Source organism: Halichoeres trimaculatus, unplaced genomic scaffold (assembly GCF_033239565.1).
Source record: "Halichoeres trimaculatus isolate MK-OKI-2021-1 unplaced genomic scaffold, fHalTri1.1 fHalTri1_scaffold_10, whole genome shotgun sequence".
In the NCBI taxonomy this organism is placed as follows: domain Eukaryota; kingdom Metazoa; phylum Chordata; class Actinopteri; order Labriformes; family Labridae; genus Halichoeres; species Halichoeres trimaculatus.
This window is the reverse complement of record NW_027437187.1, coordinates 37563080-37580832: the sequence shown is the minus strand read 5'-3', so window position 1 is coordinate 37580832 and position 17753 is coordinate 37563080. Positions and strand designations below refer to the sequence as shown.

At 41.0% G+C, this 17753-nt stretch overlaps 1 protein-coding gene across 1 annotated transcript in view; it reads right to left on the bottom strand.

Annotated features, from left to right (window-relative positions):
• Positions 1 to 17753, bottom strand: part of pik3c2a (phosphatidylinositol-4-phosphate 3-kinase, catalytic subunit type 2 alpha) — a 62215-nt gene that overhangs the window by 3171 nt on the left and 41291 nt on the right. Inside the window, exons 11-28 of the mRNA XM_074676982.1 lie at positions 16098 to 16338; positions 11645 to 11767; positions 11393 to 11560; positions 11173 to 11293; positions 10748 to 10887; positions 8356 to 8547; positions 8167 to 8260; positions 7937 to 8031; positions 6381 to 6561; positions 6181 to 6285; positions 5501 to 5593; positions 5053 to 5182; positions 3692 to 3828; positions 3420 to 3589; positions 3018 to 3174; positions 2278 to 2387; positions 725 to 932; positions 519 to 643 (exon numbers count right to left, since the gene is read on the bottom strand). Of these exons, the coding sequence (XP_074533083.1) occupies positions 519 to 643; positions 725 to 932; positions 2278 to 2387; positions 3018 to 3174; positions 3420 to 3589; positions 3692 to 3828; positions 5053 to 5182; positions 5501 to 5593; positions 6181 to 6285; positions 6381 to 6561; positions 7937 to 8031; positions 8167 to 8260; positions 8356 to 8547; positions 10748 to 10887; positions 11173 to 11293; positions 11393 to 11560; positions 11645 to 11767; positions 16098 to 16338 (2590 nt within the window). The remainder of the gene's footprint in view (positions 1 to 518; positions 644 to 724; positions 933 to 2277; positions 2388 to 3017; positions 3175 to 3419; positions 3590 to 3691; positions 3829 to 5052; positions 5183 to 5500; positions 5594 to 6180; positions 6286 to 6380; positions 6562 to 7936; positions 8032 to 8166; positions 8261 to 8355; positions 8548 to 10747; positions 10888 to 11172; positions 11294 to 11392; positions 11561 to 11644; positions 11768 to 16097; positions 16339 to 17753) is intronic.

The window sequence follows — 17753 nt, the reverse complement described above, 5'->3', positions numbered from 1 at the left end:
AAAAAACTCCTTATTTAGATAATTATTCACTAGATTTTGTGAAGACTTAGTGAAGATAAAGTAGATTTTGTGTCTCCTGAATGACTTTAACCCAGGTGAGCTGAGGAAAAATGGCTCCTATGAAAGTAAAGGTAGCAGACCCTTTTGGAGGCAGACCTTGGTGTTTGAGGCCCATCCCTCCTATGCGCCATGAATTATCATCTTTCCAGCAAACCTATCTATTTTTAGAATACAGTGTTTTGATCAGTTTACAGACTGAATCAGGGGTTTATCCAACATATGAATGTGTAGAGGTTTGAAAATCTGCACATGCTCAGTCTGAACATCCGGCTTTGTTACTTTATATAAACATGTTTAAAGAATTCTAAAGCTACATGAGCAGAAAGAGGTTTCCAGAAGACCAGCCCTCGATCCAGCACTGTTGGTGCCACGACTGAAGCAGAGCAATCTGCTCCTGCAACAAATCAAATCTGGTCTCTGAAGCGGCTGTGCCGACGTCAGCAGGTTATGAAACTTACCTGGGCAGCTTCCAGAGAGGGAAGAGGATGGTGAGTTTGTTGTGGAGCTCCTGAAACTCATCGAAAGTGCGGAAGACAAACTGCGGCTCGGTCTGACCTTCCCTCATCAGCCTCACCACGTACGTCTGCAGGGAACGGACAGCGTGTTAGGAAGCAGAGAGCGTGGAGACGAAGCAGAGTGACACGCTGAGGCCAGGTAAACTCACATAGTGCTTGTCGGGGTTGTATCTCTTCTGGAAGGAGAAGATGGAGGCGTGGAGGATGCGCCCCTCCTGCTTCAGAGTGTACGTCTTCGGGGAGAAAGAAAGGATGGGCTCGTCGTTCGCTGGGAGGCCAGAGAATCTGAGCTGGGCCAGGTTGTGGATGAAGAAGTTAAACTTGGTCGCCACGCTGCCCAGACTGGACTCTATGAGCCTGCAGAGGACAAGGAGGGAGGACGTGAGAGGGAAGGAGGTAGGGTAAACTCATCAAAAAGAAGCTCCTCCTTGAGACAAAAACATCAAAGTTACATTTTATTAAAGGTTGGTCGTCATCCCCAGAGTTATTCTGTGTTTAACTTTTAAGGGTTGTAAATGTTATTGTGATTAATGTCATTATTATCATGATTGGGACAGTACTTTAGGAACTGTTTTTCATTTTATTGAAATTAAAATAATTTGCATATGGATAAACATATGTATATTTGTTTTCTCATTTATGATTCTTATCTTTTTATATATATATTTAGCATTTTTTATTTTTATTTTTCAAACAACTACTATTATTTTACTACTTGTCTCATTATTTCTCCACTTATTCTTTTTTTTGTACTTATTATTGTTTCCCATGGGCTGTCTTTAAAATTTATTTTAGATGTAAACCAAAATGATATTGAGCTGAAAGTCTAGACTCGAGAGGAACCACATGAACACATGACAGACTCCTTAAGTGACAGAGAAAAAAAGGATTTATTATTAATATTATTACTAGTTTATAATTATTTAAAATCAATCTATTTTTTATTTTATTTTAATTATTTATTTTTAATTTATTTATTTTTATGTATTTATTTTTAATTCATTATTTTTATTCTACTTATTTATTTTAATTAATCTATTTTTCATTTATTTATTTTAATTAATTTATTGTTTTTTCATTTATTATAAGGAATTTATTTATTTATTTTCATTTTAATTAATTTATTTTTATTTTATTTATTTTAATTAATTTCTTTTTATTCTATTTATGTATTCTAAATAATTTATTTTTTATTTTATTTATTTTAATTTATTTATTTTTATTTTGTTTTTTCTATCCTATTTATCATTATTATTTTTTTTTTTTAAATGAATTTATCTGTTTTATATATTTTTTTAATTAATTTATTTTATTTCTCTTTTTTTGTCTCTAATCTATGTTTTGACTGTTGAAAATAAACAGAGTAAGACAGAAAAAAAAAGGAAAAATTAAATTGAAGATGTATAGAATAAGTGATGAAATGATGCAATATTTCAATTAAAAGATAATTTTTAAAAAAGGAGCTCCTCTTCATAAGTTTCTGATGAGTCTCTAATGTAAACTGCTACTTCTCTCTATGTGTCTATGCTGCCATCTAGTGGACAATGTGTTAACTGCTGCTTCCATCAACCTCACTGTCTTAGGGTAAGAGCTGTTTGTGCTATTTAAGAGGAAACGCCAAAAAAAATCAAAAGCTTCTTCACGACAGATTGCCGTCACATTTTGTAATGTTTGAATTTTAAAACTGGACCCAAACTCTGACCTGGTGAAGAAGATTGTGGCCTCAGCGTCCGTGTTGTTCGGCTGCAGAGCGTCAAACACGTATTTTAGATCCTGGGCGCCGGTCAGCTCTGGGAGGCCCGAGGACGTCATCTGTTAAAAAAGGAGATAAACAGTTAAAAATCTTTATTTCTGCAAATCAAAGAAAACAGATTCATGAGTTCAAGCTGTAGTTTAGACTTAACTTTAGTTTAAATTTATAGGTTTGGTAGAAATTGTGATTTTTTTTGATGACTTACAAGATTTCTTTAAATTGTTGTATTTATCTGCTCACTTTAAAGTTTGTTTTTAACTTAAAACAGCATAAAAAGACAAAACTAAGAAGAATCTGTCTGTCATGCTTTCATGAGTGAAATCCAGTCCAAAGATCCTGTCAATAACAGTTTTAGGTGGAGGATGTTTGTCCTCAAAGGGTCGTAGATCAAAACGTGAATAAAACCAGCAGCAGGTTTTCTCTCAGAGCCCTCGGTGCTGCAGGGAGCAGTCAGGGTGGATTTCCACGACTTAGAGCAAAGCTGTGATTAATGCTGCAGTCAGATGTGCTTCGCTTGCATTTCTTGTTTTTCTGGCTCGTGCAGGTGCAAAAGAAAAAAGTTGAGAGGAATCTTTTTAAAGCGGAGTAAAACCTACTTAAAGTTGATGATGAGGAATAAAAACACAACATGAAAACAGGTCAGCTGTGACGGTGTGTATCTCTTCGTGTGTGTGTCTCCAGCCTCTCACCAGGGACAGCAGGTTGAGGAAGAGCCCGGAGTGTTTGCGTATGAGGTTGTAGGCCTGACAGCACAGGTCCACGAAGAGCTGGAAACGACTGGTGGGACGCTCGCCTCCGTTGATGACGTACGCCATGTCAGAGGTCAGAACGAACGGCGCTCGGTCCCTGGAGGGAAAGACGGAGAGAGGAGAGAAACTCAGCTCCAGGATCAGAGGTCTCTGGTTGGAATCCCTGAGGAAATCTGGATTAGAGAGCTCCCTTTCCAGAGCAGCAAAACCCCCTGAGGGGAAACTTTCAGCAAAAGCTTTTAGAGAGGAATTCAGAGCTCACATTTAAGGCAGGAGACAAGAAGAGTGTGTGTGTGTGTGTGTGTGTTTGTGTTCTCAGAGGGTATGAGATCTGAAACAGACCTCTTGAAGCTGCCGAACATCTGAGCGTGTCCCAGGAACTTCCCGAAGTCGATGTGGAACATGTGACCGGTGGAGCGCAGCATGATGTTGTCGTTATGGCGATCACAGATGCCCAGGACGTAGGTCGCCACGCAGCACCCGGCACACGAGTAGATGAAGTTCTCTGAGGCCTGCAGAGAGGAGGAGGAGGAGGAGCAGATAAACTTCAGACTCCCTGACGGTGTTTCTACACCCTCCACGGCTGAATAGCTCCACCCCCTCTGTGCGCTCACCTTCTCATACTCATCCTCTGCTGGGTTGTATTTGCGGAGCCACTCAGCCAGAGGTTTGTCCTTGAACGATCCGGTGACTCCGTACTCCACCTGGATCTTCCTCAGCGTGTCGGACGACGGCACCAGCTCCACCATACCTGAAACACACACCACCACCTCTGTTAACACCACGCTCAGCTCTGCATTCAGCTCTGCAAGGCTGGAAACATCAGGTCTGAATTCTGCTCAATCAAACATCAAACTGAGCGTCCGTCCTGCTGCCTGTGCTCTTCAAACCAGAGTGAAAATGACAAAAGTTTGTGATACACAAGTTTTTCAGGCTTTGCTACAACCTTTCCTCTTTCTGCACCTTTAATGGGTTAGCATCCTGACTTTATAAAGCCAATATTTTAAATATTTTAAAATTTATTGAAAATTTAGCAACATTTGAAATCACATTATTTTTGCAAATTTATGAAATTTTACAATTTTAAGAGTTTTAAACACTTTTTTTGGAAATTGGAAATTTTTTCTACATTTTGCAACTTGTTTAAATTTCATGGATTCAGCAAATTTGTGACATTTATATTACGTTTTTTTTTAAATTTCTGAACATTTTGAAAATTTATTGAATTTCATTTTTTGTATATTTTCCAAATTTAGAAAAAAAAAATCACATTTTTTGAAAGATTTTATTAATTTTTTTTTACAATTATTGAATATCTGCAAATTTTTGCTAATAATTCAAATGCAATTAAAAAAAATGAGAATTTTCAAAATGTATTGAAAATTTAGCAAAACTTTGAAATTACTTTTTCTTTGCAAATATATAAAATTTCACAATTTTTAGAATTGTCGGCACATTTTTTAGATGTTTTTATTTTATTTTTTATTTTTTTTAATTTTGCTACTTATTAAAGTTAAATAAATTCTGCAAATTTGTGAAATTTATATTACATTTTCTTTTATTTTTTAAATACTTGCAAATTTATTACAAACAAAGAGCTAAGACATCACATGTCCAATTTCATAAACACAAAAAAGTTTCATTTAGATAATTATTCACTAGCACTTTACTATGTTTAGAATTTCTTACACTTTTTTGTCTTTATAGTGAAGATAAAGTAGATTTTGTGTCTCCTGAATGACTTTAATCCAGGTGAGCTGAGGGAAAATGGCTCCTATGAAAGTAAAGGTTGCAGACCCTGGTCTAGAGACTGTGTCTCAGGGACTATAAATCCCAAAGAGAAAGACGTTCTGGCTGATTTGCTGCGACTGCTCCAGGTGTCTCAGGTGTTTTTCTTCTTCTTCTATTTGTTTTTACAGTCAGCAAACAGCCTTGTGTAAATAACCACCTGTTCTTCTGTTTTTCTCAACGTTACCTTTGTCCTTCCCGGTGGAGATACATTTGAAGTTGACGATCCTGAGGTCGAGTCCCTCCTGCAGCCAGATCCGATCCATGATCCGGATCATCTGTAGAGCCAGCATGTCCTGCCTCAGGTCCTCTCCGACCTGACGGAGACAAACAGGGAGAGCAATCACAAAACACGTCTGTTTTCACAGCCTGCATCTGACTTCAGCCACCAGGGGGCGCAGCGTCCAGTTCACAGGCCCCGTGGATACAACAAGTTGTGATGTAACTGCCGACTCTGCAGTTTAAACTTTAATGAGGAGCACGTGAGGGGGGCATGGTTTGAGCTCCTGCTCTATGTTTTATTTACAGCGCAGAGTGTGTGTGTGTGTGTGTGTGTGTGTGTGTGTGTGTGTGTGTGTGTGTGTGTGTGTGTGTGTGTGTGTGTGTGTGTGTGTGTGTGTGTGGGGGCGCTCTACCTTGAACATCACATTGATCTCTTCTCCCAGCGGGTCGGCGTTGACCAGAGCCAGCTTCAGGGGAACTGCGTTGGAGTTGAAGAAGGAGCAGGCCTACACACACACACACACACACACACACACACACACACACACACACACACACACACACACACACACACACACACACACACACACACACACACACAAACAGATGATGTCATCTCCTGCACCACAGCATGCTGTTATGTTGTTTTTTAAGCCTGGGCTTTTCAGCAGGATACAATCAGGCCTCTCTGCGTTTGTTTCTACCAATTATCTGAGCAGGGGGATTTCTAAAGACCAGGAACCGTAACGTGTGTCTGTAACGATCCTGGACTGACCGGGGAGGCTGTCTGACGCTCTCAGACCTGTGATCATCACTACGTATGAGATATCTGAGCACTTCTGCAGACACGTGCATATATTTAGAAAGCGAAGCCGCATGAGATCACTTTGGCGTCCGTCTGAACCACAGAGGCTCCACTCAGACAAAACCTTTTCCTGTTTCTGAACCAACAGTTCACTCAAGGTTTGTTTGTCAGACTGCAGAGGGAGAGCCTGATAAGATAAAACACTGAACTGGATGAGAATATGTCTTCAAACCGAGAGCAGCTCCAGCTGGGAGCTCAGAGAGCCTGATCGTGGCGTGTTTGTGTCACCTTGATGTTCAGCTCCTTGGCCACCAGGCTGGGACTGAGAGGCAGTCTGCAGCTGTTCCTCTGGAAGAAGTTCTGCACGTTTTCCAGCCCCTCCTGCAGCGCCACCTGAACACACACACACACACACACACACGGAGCAGGATGTCACACACATGCTGCCAGATGAACTCTCACTGTAAAGCTAAGCTAACCACGCTAACCTGTCGTGTAGAGCCCCCGGCTTGTCTGACCCGCTCGGCCACGGCGCCCAGCAGCGTCACCAGGTTGGTCTGTTTCTCTAGCTCCGCCCTCAGCTTGGCGCCGCACAGACACAGCAGGGCCCCCAGCACCCGCTCGTAACGCTGTCCCCAGGCCGGATCCTGCACAGCGTCTTTTAGCAGCCTGCAGACATCGTACACAGCATAGGAGACGCATGTGAGACACACGGTGCTGGATGAGCCTGTTTCACCGACTCACAGTGAGTGACAGAGTGAGTCAAAGGTTTCAGATTCAAAAAGTGAGCTCCTGGTTTTTATGTTTCCAGACTTTCTGGGAACCCAATCTATCAATTCAGGTCTTATAAGAGTTTAAAATCCACTCGCTCATGCCTCGTGTATCAGCTTTTAGCTTGTGTTTAAGCCTTTAGCTCAAGTTTCAGCCTTTAGCTTCTGTTTTAGCTTTTAGCCTGTGTTTTGTGTCTTAGCCTTTAACTCGTGTTTTAGCCTTTAGCCTGTGTTTAAGCCTTTAGCTTGTGTTTTAGCTATTAGCTCATGGCTATGCCTTTAGCTAGTGTTTGAGCCTTTAGCCCGTGTTTAACCCTTTTGCTCTTGTTTGAGTCTTTAGCTTGTGTTTGAGCCTTTAGCTCATGTTTTAGCTCATAATTTAGCCTTTAGCTTGTGTTTGAGCCTTTAGCTTGTGTTAATGCCTTTAGCTCATGTTTTAGCTAATAATTTATCCTTTAGCTCGTTTTTTAGCCTTTAGCTTGTGTTTATGCCTTTAGCTCATGTTTCAGCTAACAATTAAGCCTTTAGCTTGTGTTTCAGCCATTAGCTAGTGTTTAAGCCTTTACCTCTTGTTTGAGCCGTTAACTTGTGTTGTGGCTAATGATTTAGCTTTAAGCTTGTGTTTCAGCCTCTTGCTTGTGTTTCAGCAAATAATTTAGCCTTATGCTAGTGTTTTAGCCTTAGCTCATGTTGTAGCCTTTACCTTAAGTTTTATCCTTTAGCTTGTGTTTGAGCTAATAATTTAGCCTTTAGCTTGTGTTACAGCATTAAGCTTTTGTTTAAGCTAATAATTTACCCTTAAGCTTGTGTTTTAGCCTTTAGCTAATGTTTAAGCCATATACTTGTGCTTCAGCATTAAGCGCATGTTTTTGCCTTTAACTTGTGTTTGAGCCTTAAGCTTGTGTTGTAGCTAATTATTTAGCCTTTAGCTTGTGTTTTAGCCTTTAGCTCATGTTTTAGCTCTAAGCTTGTGTTTCAGCCTTTAGTGCATGTTTTAGCTTGTGTTTCAGCCTCTTGCTTGTGTTTTAGCCTCAGCTCGTATTTTAGCCTTTAGCTTGTGTTTTAGCCTTTAGTTTGTGTTTTAACTAATAATTTAGCCCTAAGCTAGTGTTTCAGCCTTTGGACTTTTTTTTTTTGCTTTATTTTTTCTTTAGTCTTTAGCCCATTTTTCTGTTTTTATCTTGTGTTTTAGCCTCTTCCTCACCTTCCTTGAGAGTTTTTAATGATGGTATTTTTATCAACCTGCTGCTGTGTCCCTGCTGCTGCAGACTCACCAGTAGAGGTAGTGGGCGATGTTGATGTTGCCCTGTGCTCTGGACAGCAGGAACATGACGAGGGCGCTCTTTAGGTGACACTCAAACTTTAATGCCTGGAAGAAGAAGCAGAAAGAGGACGCGGGCTCTGAATAATGGATGGAGGGACTGAGGGTGGAAGGAGGAAGTACAGGAGGAGGAAGGAGCAGCTGAGAGCAGGAAGGGAAACGTGAAAGTCCAGCTGAACCCACCTGGACCAACTGAGGCAGGTAGTCAGCCAGTTCATCATCACTGCTCTTCTCGATCCAGCTGACGGCTACACTCCTCACCTCTGTGTCTGCAAACCTACAAACACAGTTACACACACAGAGGTTCACAGTTTAAACCCTGTACTCTGAGTGTGTGTGTGTGTGTGTGTGTGTGTTTAGCACAGAGCCTACTTTGAGTCCAGCATCTCCAGCGCAGTGACAGGCGGCAGAGGGGCCCAGTGGTGCAGCAGTGAGTGGATGTGAGCGATGCTGGCCCAGTCCCAGCTGGGAACACTGGCCAGCACCTTAGGCAGGCTGCTGGGGTGGTCCCTTCGGCAGTGGAGCCTGTGGTCCCACAGGAGCTGGTGGTCCGACCGCTTCAGCCTGGTGGGAACAGACGGTTCAGAGGGTTAAAGTTTATCGTCAGAGGAAACGTTCTCCTGGATTATTGTCTGATCTTAAAGTCCGTCTTTCTCTGTTAAGAAACTAACCTCACAGATAAATAAATAACTGACTGAAGTGTTTGAAGTGAGGGAGGAGGAGGGTTTCAGTGAGCAGGTTCTTTGGAAGAATTAACAAAAAAAGATTAAAATCAGAAAGAAGGGAATGAGTTTTTAACAGAGAATCACCCAGAAACAAAGCGAATGAGGCCAAACTGCCTAATAATATAACCGCCATCTGAGAAAAAACTGGATATAACGTGAAAACAGCCTCAGAAATACTCACTAAACCTAAGGGGGGAGGGGGGGGGGCTGTGCCATTAGCATCCTGTTTTAGCCTTTACCTCACATTTTAGCCTTTGGCCCATGTTTAAGACTTTATCCAGTGTTTTAGCCTTTAGCTCGTGTTCAAGCCTTTTGCTTGTGTTTGAGCCTTTAGCCCCTGATTTAGCCTTTAGCTTATGTTTTAGCCTCTTGCTCATGTTAAAGCCTTTATCCAGTATTTTAGAAATTAGCTCATGTTTTAGCCTTGTGTTTTAGCCCTTAGCTTGTGTGAAAGCTGTTTGCTCTAGTTTCAACCTTTAGCTTGTGTTTTAGCCTTTTGCCCATGTTTTAGCCTTTATCCAGTGTTTTAGCCTTTAGCTCATGTTTTAGCCTTTAGCCCATGTTTTAGCCTTTAGCTCATGTTTTAGCCTTTAGCTCATGTTTTAGCCTTTAGCTCATGTTTTAGCCTCTGGCTCATTGTGTAGCCTTTAGCCAGTAATTTAGAAATTAGCTCACGTTTTAGCCTTGTGTTTTAGCCCTTAGCTTGTGTGAAAGCTGTTTGCTAAAGTTTCAACCTTTAGCTTGTGTTTTAGCCTTTAGCTCATGTTTTAGCCCTTAGGCTGTGTTATAGCTATCTGCTTGTGTTTAAGTCTTTAGCTGGTTTACTTAGCCTTTAGCCCATGTTTCAGCCTTTAGCTCATGTTTTAGCCTCTAGCTCATGTTTTTGCCCTTAGCTTGTGTTTTAGCTTTTTGCTCATGTTTAGCCTTTTGCTAATGTTTTAGCCTTTAGCCTTGTATTTTAGTCTTCAGCTTGTGTCATAGCGGTTAGCTTGTGAATTAGCCTTTAGCCTGTGTTTTATCCTTCATCTTTAGCCTTTAGCTCATGTTTAAGCCTTTAGTTCCTGTTTTAGCCTTTAGCTCGTGCTCTATCTCTCTCCTGTTTTTCTTTCTTCTGTCCTTTTTCTGTCTGACAGGCTCAGTTAGTTTGGACTAACCCTCTTCTTCCCTCTGATTGGGCAAATCTCTGGAGGCCTGTTGAGGGGGCGGGGCTATGGGCAGACCCTGGTGTTTGAGGCCTGCTTCTCAAACGTGTCATGAACTAAGAGATCCTCATGAGATGACCTTTACTTTTCAGTCGGTCTCATGAAGATCTGATGATTTCAACTTTCTGTGATGAGGAACAGAAGTCACATGACCTTTGTCTCCAACTTTAGCTGCTGTGAGAACATGAAGCTGATTTCCCAGTTTTTGAAACAGATTAAAAACAGGAAACAGAAGGATCTTTGGTATTTTCTCTGACGTCTGTAAAATCATAAAAACAACAACTCCTCATGAAGGAACACTCAGACGTCACCGTGTTTCTGTGCGTGTAAAAACCTACAGCCCCACAGGTCTCGTGGAGGCTGGACGAATGAATGAGCAGGACAGAAAGCAGGCGGTCTGCGAGCCCGGAGAGACAGAGAGACAGAGCGCTCTGTGCCGGAGCGATGTTGGCAGCGTGGAGCAGATTTGGCTGGCAGCAGCCATGAGCGAGTTTTTAACGGGGCCTGCAGCAGCTGGAGGAGAGGAGACGCTGGAGGAGACAACACACGGGCGTTTATGGGGAAGTCAGAAGCTCCTTAAAAATCTCTCCTGAAATCCAGAAAGTTCAGGAGAGTCTGGGTGGTCTGAGAGGGAGTCAGAAATCTGTTTTTACTCCAAGAAAGTTTTTAGATGAAGTCTCCACACCAAAAGTTTTCAATTCTTTGAACTGGGACGAACTTTATGATGCAAACAGCCTCTGGTTTCTTTTGTTCTTTGCTACATGATGCTAAAACCCCAACATGATGCTATTTTTTAAACTGAAAATATTCTGATATCTGCTCCAAAGATGGGCCTACCCAAAATTAGACGCTCTGCTGCAGATTTTCTCCAGTTTCCGTCTCAGGTCTGGATCCAGCTCCTCCACCGGCGGCTCAGGACTCGGGGCCTCGTTCGGTCCCACGTATAAAACATCCAGAGGTGAGTTGGGGAAGTCGACCTGGGAGGAACAGGAAGTAAACAGGAAGTTAAATTCTCTGAAGAAGACACAATGAATTTCCTTTATCCTAAGTGTTTTTTAGACTCTCACTGGAAAAAAATGAAATCTTATCAAGTGTTTTTGTCTTTATAGATGAAATCTGCAGAAAAATGTCTTGTATTAAGACTTTACTCTAGTTTCAAGAAAAGTTTCTTGACCTCTGTGAGCCCAGGATTTTATTAAAGCGCTTCATGGAGACACTTTAAATCAAACTGCTGCTCCTACAGATGCTAACACCAGCGTCACCTGCAGCACGATCCTCTCCGTGGGCATCCTCTTGCGGCTTCCTGTGGTGCCGGCGGCAGCTGCAGCGGCTCCCTGGGCGGAGGTCCACAGACACAACAACCTGCTGCCTCTGGCCAGAACTCTGAGGAATGAGAAACAAACACTCAATAAAATCTGACAGCTGACGAGACAGCTCTCCTAAAGTGAAGCCAAACCCTGCCTCGCTGCGTCTTCCCCTCACCTCCTGAAGTCAAACAGTGGCATGGAGACCTTCCCGAGCATCTCTGGAGCTTTCCTCTGTTTGTTGGAGTCCGGGGAGCCGCCGGCGTTCTGGTTCAGGACCCCGAACAGGGTCAGGCTCAGGATGGACTCCAGAGGAAGGACGGCTACAGCTATGGGGAAGTTAATCCTGCAGGAGACAGGGACGAATCATCATTTATCTCCTTTTTGTCAGAGCAGCAGACACATGGAGCAGAGGGGGACCGTCACTCACAGCTCGTCCCACTTGATGTGGTAGAAGAAGCTCTTGTAGGTGCCGACTCGCTTGGACTGGATCGGTTTGAACAGGTTTTTGCCGTTGTGGGTGAGGGAACACATGAGGAAGTATTTCTCATAACTGCAAAGAAAAAAGAAAACATTCAGTTTTTTGTGGGGGCAGTGTTGCTGTTACTACTTGTAGCTTTAATAAGACATGGAAAATAAATAATAATAGAGGAACTTTTGTGACGTATTTTACAGCCTCACCGACCACCTTCTCCTACAACGCTGCCTCCATTTTTGTTCTGTTCTGTTTTGTTATCTTGAAGCTACATCAGCGAAACTCCTCCACAGTCGCCATGTTTGTTTTTAAGTTTGTTATTGTCATAAACTTTTGACTCTGGGCTGCCCCCCCAGGTGGATGTACTGGTTAACAGCAATACTAACGGAAAGGACGTATGGTCGCAGATGATGCAGGTTGCTAGGCGCTGCCCTGTTGCAGTAGCTCTCTCTTCTTTGTCTGTTTCTTGTAATTTTTTTGTCTCTTTTTCGTCATCTCTGTATTTGGAGTGGATCATCACTTTGTGTGGCACATTTGTTGGTCATGGACACCAAACTTTTTGTGTCTGCAGTGATATTTTTACTACTTTTTCTCCTGTGTTTGTCTGGAGATCCTACATGTAACCATGGCTGCATTGTTTACATGTGAAATCAGCTGTTAGCAGCCTGTAGCATGTGAATGCTAACTGGTGCATGGCCGGATGTTTCCCCAGAAGGTGAGGAGAAGGAGGTGAGGACGACGTGCTGGTTCTCAGGTGTGAGCTAAGAAGTGACGACATGGACCTGTCCTTCCATCCATCGTTATTGGGAACGTAAGATCTATCTCCAATAAGATGGACGAGCTAGCTGTGCTAACCCAGCAACAGAGGGAATACCAGAGGGCAGAGTAGCATCATGCTATTCACAGACATGGCTAACAGAGCTAACAGCAGACACCAAGGCCACATGTGAAGAGCTTCACCTGCTGTGAGCAGACAGGATCCAGGAGACAGAGACTGAACAGACTGCTGAAGAAGCTCAGTCCTGGACCCTGTGGAGGTGGAGGCTGGCTGACTGGACAATGATGGACAAGCTGTCAGCATCTATTTTACTATGGAGCTTTTTACACTTTCTATACACTTTCTTACTTTGGTTTTCTGGATTGCTGCTATGACTTTAATTTCATTGTACCTGTTACAATGACAATAAAGTTCTATTCTATTCTATTCTATTCTATGGAGGTATGTGAGCAGTGATTGTAACATGGTTTGAAAAGGACGGAGACATTTTTGCACAAAAAGGAGGAGAAATGGGCCGTCAGAGCAGGGCCGATGATGGTGAACAAACATCTTAAAGATTGTATTCAAAATAGAAGCAGTCAAAAATTAGATTTTTGTTCTTCTAGCTGCTCCTTTTTGGTGATGTAGGGTGTTAATATGAAATGTTTAGGATAAATCATGTATTAATTGATATTTCACTGTTGTACGCTGTGAACTGTCTGTTCATGAATTGAACAAATCAAAAATGAATGAATAAATATTTCCAGGGTTGAGTACTCGCAAGAACCTCACGCTACGATATGCATCATGATATCCCAATATTGTGATATATATGACGATTTTCTACACATTAAATAAGAAAAAAATAGAGATGATTTTTGTATGAATCACAAAATAGTCAAAATTAAATGGAAAAATTTAGTTAAAACTTTTTTATTGATAATTTCTTATTTATATTTTATTACGTTGTCAGTTGGTGAAAACAATATTTCTCATCAAAAAAATGATATTGTGTAAAAAAAGTTACTATAATAACAGTTTTTAAAAGTCTACTACAGTGTAAAAATTGAACTTAAAATGATTTTCCTGTTTTTAATCTCTGCGGGGACATGGAGGTCCGACTTTCCTTCCCATTCTGCTAAAATACGATTTCTTATTTTTACAAAAATATCAATACTCAGATATGTTGCACTGAATTCTTCATAAACATAACCACATCCTCTTGAACATGAAGGTTAAAAAACTTAATTCCACAAAATAATCAGCAGAAAGTTATGTTTACAACTTTTCTTGACAAAAAAACGTAATTTTTGGGTCTGTACGACTTCTAAAGTTTTTGATATCAGTGTATCAGCTTTGAAAGTTTGGTAACAAAACGTTCCCTGAGTTATTTTTCCAACCTGACGGAGTCTTCAGGAAACTTTTGCAACTTGAAAATATTTTTCCTGATAACTGAAACAATCCAGGAATCCAGGACGAGCCTCTGCATGAACACAAACATGTCCGACCGCTGACATAAAGAGATAAAATCTTTATTTTCTTCCAGTCTGAGCTTTGATACGTCAGGAGCTGTGATCACAGTGTTTACGTCTCTAACGACCACAGGCCTTTCCCTCTGCTCTGCGCCATCTGTGCCACGCTTCCCCGACACGCTGACAGCGCCTCGGCATCGACCACGCTCCAGATGGATGACACATGAGCCACGGCAACGCCAAACACTCAGCCCTCAATCAGGGAGCATTACAGTAACACCACGACACAGCGACAGGTATGCCAAGCTCCTTCAGCAGCTAAATATTTAGGGAAGTGTCTCTGGCTCGGCTGTCGCTGCAGAAATGCTTGGGGCTGGTTTAAAATAGCAGCAGAAGAGGCCGTGCTGGAGTAAATAGGCCTGTTATTAAGCAGTTCCTGTGTATGAAGGCGTGACTGAGAGCCATGAAAACTGTCATGGAGGGAAGGAAGAGGTGGGAGAAACCTGGACCCGAAGCTTCAGCTCCTTAATAAGTTTATCAATCTTCACTGTCACTTCCTGAGTCCACCTGCAGACCTGTAAAGACCCTAAACTCTTCATCTTTCGTTCCTCTGTGGTATCAGCCGCCGTCTGCAGAGGCCTCGTCTAAAGCGAACTGATCCTGGTCACTGATGCGTGACGGAGCGGGGAACGGAAAACTTGGCTCAGCTCAGATCCAGACACACGCAGGAGATAAAGTCAGGGTGAAACAGGACACTGGCGTGGAAAAGTGAGACACGGGGAGATACACAGGAGCAACGCGGGAGCAACACAGGAGCAACGCAGGAGCAACACAGGAGCAACACAGGAGCAACACAGGAGCAACGCAGGAGCTGTTTGTTTAGAGCAAGGGTCTTCAACCTGTGGCTCTGGACCCTCATGTGGCCCTTTGACTCCTCTGCAGTGGCTCCTTGTAGCTTTGAAAATATTATCAAAATAAAGAATATTTATTTTTCTTCCAGAGGGTATTGATGATTAAAGACACTGACACTAAATAAAATTATGTGTTAACAATTAGTTGAACTAAATCTTCATCCCATCTGTCAATAAAACTTTTGTTTTTTTTTTAATTTGAAATTTTTGCAAATTGCGAAAAAAATGAATTTGCAAACTGAATTTCTGTTTTTTTTTATTTTTTTTATTAAAGAAGAAATGTTCATGTTTTTTTCAAGATTTTGCAAATTTCACAATTTTTCAAAATACCTCTATTTTTTTGCAAATATTTAAATTCCATTTTTTGAAGTTTTGCAAATATCTGATTAAAAATTACATATTTTAATTTATTTTTCAAATTTATTTAATTTTTTAATATTTCCAAATTTTTGGAATTGTTTTCCTTTATTCAAATTTGAAAAAAAAAAAGATTGATTAAAAATTGATTAAAAAAGATTTTACAAATTTTTGAAACTTTTGCAAATTCAAAATTGTTTGCAATTTCTGCATTTTTTCGCAAATAATTTAGATTCCATTTTTAAAAAAAACTACTGCAAATATCAGATTTTTTTTAATTTGGCACATTTCAAAATTACTTTTTAAAATTTATTTAGCAAATTAATTTAATTTATTTTTTTTGGAATTTTGCAAATTTCCAAAACTTTCCTTTTTTGGAAAAATTTTGTAAATATTTAAAATTTCACAATTTTGCATACGTTTTGCAACTTATTGAAAGTTAACCTCTTGAGTTTCCTTTTTTAATACATTCAAATTTCTTAAAAATTAAAAAAAAACTAAGAAGTCACGTTCAATTTTATAAACACAAAAAACTTTTTGTCTTTAGTGTCAAGATAAAGTAGATTTTGTGGCTCCTGAATGACTTTAATCCAGGTGAGCTGAGGGAAAATGGCTCCTATGTAAGTAAAGGTTACAGACCTCTGGTTTAGTGGAAGAAAACATGAGTATCTGCTGTGACAACACAGCATGAAGTGTCCTCAATACAAACCCATGAATGGTTATTAAACTGCAGGAGCTTTTTTGAACTTGATGTTATATTTGAGAGGAAACAGATTCTCCAGTTTGAGGCTTCAGCATAAAATGATGAAATGTTTTGACACAGAGATGAATGAGTGTATTTCAGTCTGAGTCTCCTGAACTCAGCGTACTGATCAGACAGCCTCACACACACACTGTTCCCTTCTGTTTACCTGCTGACCCAGTTGGCCGGGATGCCGTGCAGGGCGAACAGCGTGAACTGGAGGTGGTCTGTGGTGCCAGAAGCTTCTTTGCTGCTCCGCCCCTCAGCGCTGCTCCCCTCTGCAGGCTGGGGCAGCATGGGGGATCTGAAGGAGACGGCCGGGGGGCAGAAGGAGCGCAGGTAGAGCTTGGCCAGGTCGTAGACAGCCTGCGTCAGCGAGGACATGCACTCCTCCACGGGGCTGGTATGACCTGTCGGGGTGGTATGTTTGTTTGTTAGAGTTAGAATAAAGAAAGAAACCAGCTCACAGCCTCCACGGTCGCCTGGTGGATTAACACAACACGTATGTTCTTCTCTTTTTTCCCTCAATCTTTGTTAGTTTGTCGTCTGAGTGAGATGGAAACCAACGTTTTCTACACCTCGCATGCTTCAGTTTCAGTTTTACGTTGGTCAAGTTTAACGTAAACTAGTGCTAGCATGTTGAGCTAATATGCCAGGTAAGAAGGTAACTAGCGCTAGCTAATGAAGCTACTATGCCATGTAAGAAAGTAAACTATTGCTAGCTTTTAAAGCTTATATGCCACATAAGAGAGCTAACTGGTGCTAACATGTTAAGCTAATATGCCATTGAGGAAAGTAAACTAGTGCTAGCTTGTTAAGCTAATAAGCTATTTAAGAAAGTAAACTCATCTAAGCTTGTTAAGCTAATATGCAATGTAAGAGAGTTATCTAGTGCTAACTTGTTAAGCTAATATGCCATGAAGAAAAATAAACTAGTGCTAGCTTATTAAGCTAATATGCCATAAAGGAAAGTAAACTAGTGCTAGCTTGCTAAGCTAATATGCCATGTCAGAGAGTAATCTCGAGCTAGCTTGTTAAGCCAATATGCCATGCAAGAAGGTAAACTACTGCTAGCTTGTAAAGCTTATATGCCATGTAGGACAGTAAACAAGTGCTAGCATGTACAGCTAATACGCCATGTAAAAAGGTAAACTAGTGTTAGCTTATTAAGCTAATATGCCCTGTAAAAAGGTAACTAGTGCTAGCATATTAAGCTAATGTGATATGTAAGAAGGTAAACTAGTGCTAGCTTGTTTAACTTATATGCCATGTAAGAAAGTAAACTAGTGCTAGCCTGTAAGGCTAATTCAATATGTATGAAAGGAAACTAGTACTAGATTCTTAAGCTAACATTCCATTTTAATAGGGCACTAGTGCTAGCATGTTGAGCTAATGTGCCATGTTAGAAAGTAACTAGTGCTTACTTGTCAACCTTTTAAGCTACGTAAGCAGGTTATCTAGTGATAGCTTCTTAAGCTAATATCCAATGTAAGACAGTAAACTAGTCAAGCTTATCAAGCTAATATGCCGTGTAGGAAAGTAAACAAGGGCTAGCTTGTTCAGCTATTATGCCATGCAAGAAAGTAAACTAGTCCTAGCTTGTTAACCTTATATGTCATGTAAGAAAGTAAACTAGTGCTAAGCTGTTAAGCTAATATGCAATGTAAGAAAGTAAACTAGTGCTAGCCTGATAAGCTAATATGCCAAGTAAGAAAGTTAGCCACGGCTAGCTTTTTGGGCTAATACGCCATGTAAGAAGGTAACTAATGTTAGCTTTTTCAGCTAATATGCCATGTAAGAAAGTAAACTAGTGCTAGCTTGTTTC